At 31.4% G+C, this 11,810-nt stretch overlaps 1 protein-coding gene across 1 annotated transcript; it reads left to right on the top strand.

Annotated features, from left to right (window-relative positions):
- Window positions 1-965: 965 nt before the first annotated feature.
- LOC127707772 (uncharacterized) lies at window positions 966-11,511 on the top strand. The gene is made up of 6 exons (XM_052212532.1): window positions 966-1,123; window positions 7,205-7,523; window positions 8,106-8,267; window positions 9,936-10,001; window positions 10,704-10,768; window positions 11,362-11,511. Exons 1-6 carry the CDS (start codon window positions 1,121-1,123, stop codon window positions 11,452-11,454), a joined length of 708 nt encoding a protein of 235 aa, XP_052068492.1. The 5' UTR covers window positions 966-1,120; the 3' UTR covers window positions 11,455-11,511.
- The last annotated feature ends 299 nt before the right edge of the window (window positions 11,512-11,810 follow it).

The following is an 11,810-nucleotide window of genomic DNA, read 5'->3' as shown; positions in this document are numbered from 1 at the left end:
ATGAGTTTGACTGTCCCTCTGGTATCTTTCGTCCCTCTTTTAGCAATTTTCAAATATTTTTAAGTCTCACAAATATCAAAGTTTGTATTTGCTAGTTCCTTGTAGAGAAAATAGATTAAAAGCAAAAATTATTACCTTGATTCAGCTTGTGTGCAAATTTCAGCTTTGAAAAAGAAAAATTCCAATAAGCCTGCATTACCAAAAAAATCAACTTTACTTTGAACTCCTGTATACATATCATATAAATTAAGGTACACAATTACCTTTTACTGAGGATAAATATTGTATATAAAGTATAGATATGCATTTAAGAAGCAAATCAAAATATCTGTCTTTTAAAATAAGACTCCAGCTAATATTTATTAAAGGTATACATTTAAGCATAATATAAATGGACGTTAAATCAAATTACTAAAACATCGGACATTTTGTCGTGTTACTTTACCGTATTATTTCACTAAATCTAAGGATTCAACTAAAACTTTCAATTTGATTTGAAGGTTTTGCATGCATGTGCATTAAATTATTTAAAGACGTTTAACGTGTTTAGATTACAAAATTTGATACAGAACAACTGTCATGTCTAGTAAATTTCACGTGTTCATTCCGAAATGGATTTAAAACACGTTTAATGGGTCTTTCGTAGAACAAGTAACAAAAAATCTGCAAAGCGAAGTGTTTTTACTTTATTATTGTCCCTAATATCAATCTCATCTATAGGATTATGACTTATTCAAGATGCTTTTTACTCCCTCTTTGGCTAGATTCAAGCAGTAGAGGGTGTTTAAATAATTGTAAACATTAACAACAAATCAGTCACAAATGATAGTTCTCCCGAAGTTGAAGGTGATATTTCGATTTATCAGAATTGGCTACATTAGTTATGCCATATCCTATACCGGTATGCCCTGTTTCAAAATGGTATATCTGATAGTACTATACAATTTGTTGGAAAGTTTCAGAATTTCAATTCAACGAAAAACAGTTTCAATGAAAAATACATAAAAAATATTGATCTTGGTGTTGGACAGTAATTAAAAAGTAATTTGAGATTTAACCAAATATCGGATAATTGATACAGTTTTCCCTTGCAACAGATTGTATATTGTTCGAAGTTGAAATGGTAAGTTTTATTTATTTTATTTTTTTTTTTTTTATTTATTTGAACTAGAATTGTAATATTTGAACAAAACTGTTAAAATTGATAATATTAATAATGTTAGCGCTAAGGGTTGCCGAAAACTTCATTAATCTACAAGCTAAATACAAGATTAATATATCAAAGTCTTGTATGGAATATAAGAATTAAGATATTCTTGTTGCAATAGTTATGTCCAATATTTAGTCCAACTGCGGGTATTTAATTATTGGTAGTGACTTAAAAAGCTTATTCATGATTGATGAATAGTTGACCCAACCATCTTAATTCAATCTCTAGGTTTCGTCTAGATATACCTGCACAAAAAATTCTACATGCCATATGTGTTCAAGTATATTGGTAAAACAACCTCTCTATATATTCTCAGATGTCATGTATTTCTTTTTGACTGTGTGGAAGGCGTTTATCCTTCATCCCCTTATTGTTATTCATAACATATATATGTACCCAGTAGCCAGTTATTGGGAACTTGTCTAAATATATGGATATTGTTTTATTGAATTTGCTGGTATAAAAGTTTATAAATTATTTTGAATTAAGGAATGTATCTCTCTCATTCAAAGCTCTGAAAAAATACCAGCCGAGAAACGGTCAAATTTCTTGAGCAGCTTTGGGAACGTAATATCTTCTTAAACCCGTGTTTGTGCAAATACCCCTCCTCAACATGATAGATCTGTTTTATCACACCGAATATCAAAAGGAATGGTAAAGTTAAACATTTGATTTAGTTCCAGTGTTCTCGCGATATCAAGACGTCAGCAAAAACAGCTGCATTTGACAAAACGCACAAATGATCGTCTCCTTGAATGGTAAAAAGGCATAATCAAGCGCGTATCTTTAGCGGCGGTGAAATATGAACAATATTCTTTGGATAAACTTTGGTATATGAAAATACACTGGCTATCAACCAACCAAAATCAAGCACACTTATATAAGGTTTTATTATTGTCGAAACGCGCATCTGGTTCAGCACAATTGGTACCGTAAAAGTAATTATATATAAAACTACCCTGTAAAAATCCACCATATGTGTTACTAAATTAATTTGAATAGCGACTTGTATCATTTTAATGAACTTGAAAATATTGATGTATCTTTTTTATAGGATGATTTCTTTCTTCTTTTTTTTTTTTGATTAATAGACTTATTGATAAAGGTTATAACTATACAGTTACATTTACTGCTTTTATTTTTCTGGGAATATAAACAATAATTCGCTGATTTCCGGTTTTGCCGGAGAATAAAATGTTTTTATTGTTTTTTCTGTATTGGAATTGTGTACATATTGTTCTGGGCATTGTACTAGATCGTGTCTTCCTGTATTGCCATGATGTTTTTGTATGAAATCTTATTGCCACCGATGTTAGACTTAAGAGTGAAGGACTGCATTGTTTCATGTCAGCAGGTTAACTACCTTACTCTTGCTTTCAGTTGGCCTAACTTGGTACATGCACACAATGTAGTGGTGTTAATCCAGTTTTACTTGCACACAACCATCACCCTCCCCCTTTTTTTCCGCCGTCTTCTTGTATATATATATACCATGTATCTAGAACTAGAACACAAATTTTAAGAAAGCACATTGCAGCTACCAACAAGGTTTGTTAGCATTCTTGGAACGATATGATAATCATTTACTAGTATTATTATTTTGTTTCTGCATTATTTTTTCTTATCTGTTGTACTGATATGCTAGTGCCTTTCTTGTACCGATGTTCATTTGTATGTTCTTTTATGTACTTTAATATAATAATATTTTATTGCATTAATCAAGCAATAGGATTGGACACAAGTTATTACAACTTATATTAAGTCCTCTCCTTACATATACAATACACATATATGATGACAGCAAACACATACATAATATAGCGACAGTTATAGAAAATAAAGGAAGGAGTCAAACATTGGCATGGCAACAAAAAAAGCAAATAGGACAGAAAGAAAAAAGAAAGCTGCTGACTTAGAACGTTGAAATCTTTTTGACTGTTTAATGGAATAACGAACTTTATAAAAAAATTTATAGTTAGTTTCGTAATTATATGCATCTTTTCCAAACAATAGCGTTTCAATATCAATGTGTATTTTCATATTTATAAGACCACTAATCAGAGATATTCTTTGGTTATAATATAATTGGCACTCTAGAAAGTAATGGATGGCATCTTCAACAGGAGAACCGCAGGAGCATTTAGAATCATTCACTTCATTTATCTTATTTAAGTCTGCATTTGATGAACAGCACTGGTGCCTTAGTCTTGTATGCAGTATATTAAATTTTCCCATAATATGTTGGGGGTCTAAATAGTTCACCCTTTATTTTTCGTTTAAATTGTGGGATAGTTGGTGCGTTTCTTATTGTTAGATTTAAATTATTCCATATTCATTCCATATTCTGACAGTAGATGGTACGAATGACTTTTCAGTTATTCGTAGTCTACATCTAGGGGGTATATAATTATCATTATTTCTTAGGTTGTATCTACTGACATCAGATGTAACTGTAGGTAGACAGTTGATTAAATATTGGGGACAAAATTTATTATGCATTTGATAGAAAATTGTTAAATTAAGTTTCCCAGCCCGTTTCAAAATGTAAGGATTCTCAACTTGAAAATTTTGTAAGCCCTGTTACTATCCTTGCAGCTTCCAATTGTATTTTTTCTAGTTTATTAGATTCATATTCAAAACAACCATCCCATTCTTCGCATCCATATTCCAATAGTGGTCTTATAAAAGTGACATAGATATTGGATAAGCTTTTTTTGGAAAGTGTGAATTTTTAGTTTCCGTAGTACAAATACTTGTTTTAATGCAGACTTTGTAATATTATCTATATGGCTGGTCCAGTTTCCATCTGGTGAAAGTGTGACACCTAAATGCTTATGACATTTAACAGTTTCAACGTTTTCACCATTAAATAAAATATTCATTACTGGTGGTTTAACATTTGCAATCACCAATGCTTTGGTTTTCTTTGGATTAAAATCTACCAACCATTTTTGGCCCATTCATTTAAACTAAAAAGGTCTTTAGAATATCACTTTCAATTGTTTGAAAGTTGCTACCAGAATATGAGAGAGAGGGGTGTTGTCTGCAAATAAACGGGCTAGGTTATAAAGATTATCTGTAATGTCATTAATATATAAAAGAAATAATAGAGGACCCAATATAGATCCCTGCGGAACTCCTGCCTTGATTTCGCCTTGATTTGAAGTTTCATTGTTTATAAAAACAACTTGCTGTCTGTTGCTGATATAGTCCTTAAACCAGTCTAATAGTTTACCAGATATTCCACACGAAAGTAGTTTTTGAATAAGGCCTACATGCCAGACTCTATCAAAGGCCTTTGATATATCACAAAATACTATAATGGTAGATAACTTTTTGTCTAGGTTTTGACAAACCCTATGATAGATTTCCAAGAGTTGGTAAATAGTCGAATGGCCTTTGAGAAATCCTGACTGGTATGCATATAATAATGAGTGCTCTAATATATAATTATGAATATGTTTATACACTACTCTTTCCATTACCTTTCCTACAGAACTCAATAAAGATATTGGTCTATAATTTGAAGGATTTGATTTATCCTCTTTTTTAAAAGAAGCCATAACTCTAGCAAGTTTCCATTGTGTTGGGAACTTACCAGCTTGAAGTTAATTATGGAATTGAATCAATAGAGGTTTATAAACAGATTCCGCGGTGCCTTTCAGCATTTGATGGCTGATTAAATCATTACCACATGCTTTGCCTATTTTCAATGTTTTTAGTATACCTTTAATATCTTGCTCAGTTATTACCAGATCAGACAAAGAGAAATTGGTTCTGGGTATCATGGTTAGCATCGTCAACAGATGAAATTGAGCAAAAGTATTCGTTTAAAAGATTTGCTTTGTCTTTTTCATTGTATACCGTTTCGTTTAAATTACTACCAAATAGTGGTGGAATATTATAACTACTATTTGTTCTCTTTAAAAGTTTTTTAATAAGAGACCAATAAGCCTTTGAATCGGTTTTCGACAAGTTCATTGGCACTTAAGAAAAACTGCTCGCGGGCGTATTTTATCATATTATTATCTTTGTTTCGCTGAAATTTGTACTAATAAGAGCATGGTTGGTTTTGATTTTCCTATGCACAGAATAAAGACGATTCCGGTTTCTGATTTCCCTTCTGATTTCCGAATTAAACCAAGGTTTATCGTTAGGTCTGACAAGAATTGCCTTGGGCGATATATTTTTCCGTTTCATCTATTATGTACTTTCTGTTTGTACAATGGTCTAGATTTTTTTTAAAAGTGAGGATCGGGATGAAATAGAAAAAAAAATGGTTTTACCTCGGCATATATTCGTGTGCTTATCCAAATTCTACAACCTCGTCAATAGATGTCCCATGTCATATCTATTTTCCGGATATTTGGATAATTGATGTTGATGAAGATCTTTGATAGATCTGTTTAATTTATTCACAATTGTTTAGACTCAGAAGATTGACACTTTACATAGATAGTTATCGACCGTGCGAAACCCTCATGGGTAGTAAAGATCGTTACACACACCCTAGTAGTAGATTCTTGTTTGTAATTGCTTCGCATCACGGTGCGGAGCTATTAGTTTCAGTCGATATACACGCCATCTTGAAATAATTACCTATCACATATAGATTCTGATTGGTTGCTTTATGATGCAGCTGAGATACAGCAACAGCTATTGGCTTAAATGAGATTAGGAATTACAGACTTTCCCCGTGTCAGGATAAGACATCAAATGCCGGAAAATTAACTATGTGTATTTCAGTTCCGATCAACTGTCATTATTTCATGTTCGTTTTATTATGCATATATTGCACACTGAAATTCAATATTGAAATACATCAATTATTAGTACGTGTTTATTTGCTTTGTTAATCTGCAATATGCACGATTTGTTTTGCTAAACAATGTTCCTATATACAATGTTTACAAAAATGCATTATCTGTATAACTTCTGCCAATCTAGGCACACCTCCAGAGTCGTGTCTATTTGTAAATGTTTTAATTTTCAACAAGTAAAGTGAACAAAATTTTAAAAGCATGGGTGTATAACGCATCTAAACACTGAACAGCCAGTTTAAAATTTCAGAAAAGTTCATCTTAATATATATACAAAAAAATTGATACTCCAAGTCTAAGACATCCATTTTATATCAATCAATACCTAAAAATACCACATTTCCAATACTAAATCAAGTACCACATGCACACATATTTCCTTAAATTAGGATAGAGCGAAGCAGTCCACAGCTTTTTAGAAAGCTCAAACTTGTTTAAAATTGTATGTTTATGTCATTATGACTTATTATTTGTGTCGTTAGGTTTCTGTGTCGTTGATGTAAACATTATTTATTCTTTTATTTTATATTTTTGGATCAATATATTTTACATTTTACATTACTAGTAACAAGAACATGTCATGTGGTACCTAGCAATGTGTTTTTCTCCACAGATGTCTGCTGTTAAAAGTTTATCTCAAGTTACACTCCACTCTACACTAATGCTCATATTTTTATAGACTGTTATCAGAAATATTGGTAATGATAACTTTGGCCGTTAGAGGCAATGGTTTAGGTATGAACATTGAACGATGGAAACTTAAGATGAACGAATATGTGTTAAGATGAATGCCTGTACTAAGTCAGGACTATGACAGTTGTTTTTCCATTCGTTTGACGTGTTTGAGCTTTTGATTTTGCCATTTGATAAGCGACTTTCCTTTTTTAATTTTCCTTGGATTTTGTTTTTATTAATATATTTTTTAGCATTATTATTTCATCGGAAATAAACATCAGGGGGTCACTATAATGCACTAAATAGTAATAGCGGGCTCGTAAGTATGATATTTAACAGTTAATCTATTTTCTTTTTGTCAAATAATATAGGTTATGTGTGTTTTTGCTGATCTTGTTTGGAATCCGAAGAAGAATTGCATTTTGTATGTTAAATCTGCATTAAATCTTGTTGCAAATTATCTACAATGAGTAATTGAAATTTGGTTTTGCAATTGTAGAAAACAACCCGCGTAGTCATTTTTTTCATTGCCATCCTTGTGATTGGTAAATGTCAAGATGATTTCAGTTATCTTGACGAAGACCGAAATGATAACGTTCATGACATATCAGAACGAGAGGAAGAATTTATTAATGAGGATGACCTAAATGACAAAGATGAAAGATCGGAAGACGAATTTGTCGACGAGGAAAGTGATGAAAACCTTGGTGAAATGGAAAGAGAGGAAAGATCTGATGACGAATCTTTAGAGGAGGGAAATGATGAAAATATCGATGACATATCAGAAACCGAAAAGAGAGATGACGAAGAGGAGAAATGTAAGATTCATTTGAAACAGTTTGGATATTAAAACATACAACAGTTTAAAAGTTTTAACACAAAAGTACGATTTGAGAGTAATCGCAGTTACTGAAAGCTAGTCGAAAGCCAAAAACAATTAACTGCACGAATCACCCGCCATGCGAATCCTTTTTTAGGCAAAAATGTCACTATCGGGAATAAAACACACCCAGTATGATTAGCAAGATGGTTAGACAAAAGATAAAATGTGGGAGGAAGGAGGGGGCGATTTTGACTGTCACTAGAAAACAATGGTATGTTGGAAATGGCACAGAAATTTCGCCTTGCAACAGATTACTCCCTGTCTATCAAAGAGTTGTTACAAGGGTTCTTTTCGCAATTATTGTCACAATAATCTATTATGTCTGTTTGAGTTTCTCAACCAATTTTGAAAATAAAACCATGGAGTTCGGTATTTTTGTCAATAATTTTTCATTTCAAGAGCAAAACAAACAATATAATGCGTTTCTCGAACCTTTTTATTACGGAAAATATTTGATAAAAAATGCAAATAGTAATCTAATTATTCAAGCTACTAATGATATTTTTTCGTGTTTTAGTGGCAGATGAGGATGACATCGTCAGACGAGAGACTCTTGAAGAGTTGAGAGTACAAATGAAGGCGGCCAGAGAGGCGTACAGAGAAAAGGTTAAGGCCTGTGGCGTGAAGCATAACTTTGTGCCAATGGAAGAATGCAAAGAATGCAGAGCAGATTGTAGAGGTAATGCTTTATTTCAATAACCCAAATTCACATGTACGTCTTCTTACTTATACAGTATAACACACATTGAAAATGAAATGAACACATTTGCATATCAATGCAAGATAATCGAATGTGTCAGAAGAAGAAAAAATAGAAGTGAATATTAGAATCGGAAAGATGTTGAAATTGTCTTAAATTTGATTTACAGAGTGCACTTATTACACTTAAACAATTTTTCCATACTTTACCTATATATATGCATAAATTCAAAATCTTATTGTTTATACGATGTTATTCCGAATTATATCAAGGGCATCCTTAAACAAATTTTAATTTGTTTCTTGAAGACGAGTCATAGCTATACTTTTGTTAAAATATTGTTGTTGTTGTATTAAATTCATACACAAATTTGGTCAAAATCTTCAAAATAACAGTTTTGAGCTTTTTTTTGTCATTTATAACTTTGTCTTACATTGAAAATGCGTCAAAATGCCGTTAAAGGAGCATTAGCTGTCAAATCAATTTTCACCGGTTTGACTCAAATTCTCATATTTGATGTATAACGTGCTAAGATGTATACTCAAATTACAAAAAGCCCAAAAAGAAACAATGAATGAACTCGATATAATGTATCAGCATTTCGTGTGTATCTTAGACTTAGACGCCATCTAATTAACCATCGAGGTGAACTTCAAAGAATGCTGATTGTCTAATCACCCGATATAAACATAAATATATACATAAATAAACAGACAAGCACCTGCAATCATAAGTTTACCATTTTTCTAGGTCTGTTTGATTTTATGTCATAGATTCAAGAAATGTGTAAATCATCGTTTTACATGTATAAGAATGATTTTTTTTTGTGGGCCGAATTAGTCTACAAAATGGTTATTCCTGGTACCTTCCTTGTTTCAATTTTCAATGTAAACATTAATTTCTTTTCAATAACTGAACATGCGCAACCCATCTCAAGCTAAGGGAGCCACCATTTAATTTTTATGGGGGGGGGGGGGGGGGGGGCTAGGATGAAAAATGTTGTCCTGCATTTTTTTTTAGTTTAAATCTCTGTCCTGCCTTTTTATTTTTCACTCTATTCGGTCCTGCATTTTTTTTTATTAGTTTATCCTGACTTTTTTTACATAAATTGTCATCCTGCCTTTTTTTTTGCCAAGTTGCTCATCCTGCCTTTTTTTTTACTCAAAACTCCTGTCCTGCCTATTTTTTTCAAATTTCATCCTAGCCCCCCCATAAAAATCAAATGGTAGCTCCCTAACTTAAAGGGTGAAATTGAAGGTCGCATAAATACGGATTCAAATGAGGTTGAATTATTGACTTGCAAACATATAATACATTTGCGATATTTGTGAGCTTATTATGACAAAATTGAACCAAACTAACTGATAATAGCGATCCGTTTTTATAAATGTTTGAAGCAAAAAAAAAACTCATACTTTTTGTCTAAATCGTAGTAAATGCTCCTTTAATTAAAACCTTTAAGTACGCACCTGAAGTTGTGATACTGTGGAGTTTGAAAAGATTGACTTTAAAAAACAATTAAATTTTTCTAAAGTACTTGTAAGCATTGATTGTGAAGTATAAACATGCACTTTGACGAAAGATTTTATACTTGGTAAGCTTTGCTTAAATAAGGAAATAAGGGATAATTTTGTTATACATTTTCAGAAACAAGAACATGCAGATCATGCCGACAAATTTGCAGGGATGATAGGAAAGAACTGAAGTCTAAAGGTGAAGTCTATATTTACTACAATTGAAAATACAGTTTTTACTAGGTGGTCAATGACCCTACATAAATATAAAATCAATATCAATATCAAATCATCACAATTAAGTCACATCATCAACATGATTCGCCATGTATTCAAAATAAATAACGAATTGTACTTGCAAAACTGCAAAACGAAAGTCTGCAATTTGTCACTGTCCATGCTTATTAAAACCAGTTAGCTATTTTGGAAACGACTATTCTAGGTAAACGGCATACACTCTTCCATCCTACTCTACGTTTCACACAACAAAAAAATAATGAATTTAATGTTATAAGACTATTTTTGGTCGTGTACAGTCCAATTTTCTGCACTCTAGCAGCACCTTAATAAAGCTAAGATCGAATCAGTGTTTATGACAATTTAGAAGATTGACTTTGTCACCCTATTGAAATTGACGTAAACCATTGTTCTTTTGAGTAAGCCTTCTCATAATTTACCCCAACGACAAATATTGATATATTTTTCTATTCCATTTGTAAAATTAATAATATAAATTACAATTAAATTATATATTTGTATCATTTCTATTTGAAAATGAATTAAAAAAAAGATGCGAGTGTCTGTCATTTCAAGCAATCAAACACCACAAAAATCAAAAGACGTCTATAGGTCAACATACAATATGATAATTCAAGAATACATAGAGCTTTTTTTATTTCAGATTGTGACCTTACGTTTGACAAGACACCACGTAGAAAATATTACGCACAAAGAAGAAAAGAATGGGTAAGGAATTAAAAAAGATGCTGAACTATAACAACGAACATTTTTTAAATGAATTGTCCATTTTATAACAGTCTACTGTAATATTAGTACAACTTTTCCAAATGATGTCTTAGATCTTGGTTTTTTTTTATATCACTTTAAAAAAACCCAATCGATATTGAAAATAAAACTGAGAGTATCCTTTTCTACATTATAGTTGTATACCATAGATTTTGTTTGTTCAACCTTTCTTGAATTAATTAGTCCGTTTAAAAATCTATAAATCATTAAGAAACTAAAATTTTCAACTGTGTTCGGCAAAATTGACCTTATATGGATTTGGCTATTATTTTTATGTCCTTTTTGGTCAAATAGCTCTTCAACTTTTTCGGTCCAATACAATTTATAAAATGTTATTATTAAATTTTTTTTCTATATACTGCTCACGTATATTAAAATGTGATATTTTCTACTGACGTGCATAAAGATATGCAAGATATTACCGTAGATACATAAACAAATCAAAAACAGTTTCCAATTATTCAAAAAGGTTTGTGACAAAAATAATGCAACTCATTTGTTTGAATTACATTTAATTTTTTTTTTTATTACAGTTCAAAAAATCGAACAAGCAAGGCAGATACCGGAATTTTTGGAGGAATATGAGAAACAAGATACTGCGATTGAAGAGTGGAAGAAAAGACTAAAAATATTTTATTAAAAGCCAAAGCTGAAATAAAATTCAGTACGATAGCAAAACTAAATGTGTTTTGTGTTAGTTAATATTACAAAGCTACAGTCCGAGATTTACGAAGCTAAATGGTGTTTGTGTATATGTAATTGTGTTAACAAGAAATACATGATCAATCTTGGTTGCAGCTTTATCAATAACTTTCACTGGTTATTTTGAACTGCATTGGTAACTTGCAAATAACATGGTAGCTTAACTGAACGGCCTAGACACTGGTTTATAAATCGTAGTATGCTTAAATATAACAAAAACAATCATAAGTTTATATAATACTGTTTTTAAAATCAGTCATAAATATCAATAACATCATAC

The sequence above is a fragment of the Mytilus californianus genome, unplaced genomic scaffold (assembly GCF_021869535.1).
Source record: "Mytilus californianus isolate M0D057914Y unplaced genomic scaffold, xbMytCali1.0.p SCAF_7, whole genome shotgun sequence".
Taxonomy (NCBI): Eukaryota; Metazoa; Mollusca; class Bivalvia; order Mytilida; family Mytilidae; genus Mytilus; species Mytilus californianus.
The sequence above is the reverse complement of the archived record's forward strand: the minus strand, read 5'-3'. Positions and strand labels throughout refer to the sequence as shown.

Bases quoted from the DNA above. Each gene is read 5' to 3' on its own strand.
- LOC127707772 (XM_052212532.1), top strand. The intron at 8,268-9,935 runs GTAATGCTTTAT...ATACATTTTCAG, and splicing joins ATGCAGAGCAGATTGTAGAG to AAACAAGAACATGCAGATCA. The intron at 10,769-11,361 runs GTAAGGAATTAA...TTTTTATTACAG, and splicing joins CACAAAGAAGAAAAGAATGG to TTCAAAAAATCGAACAAGCA.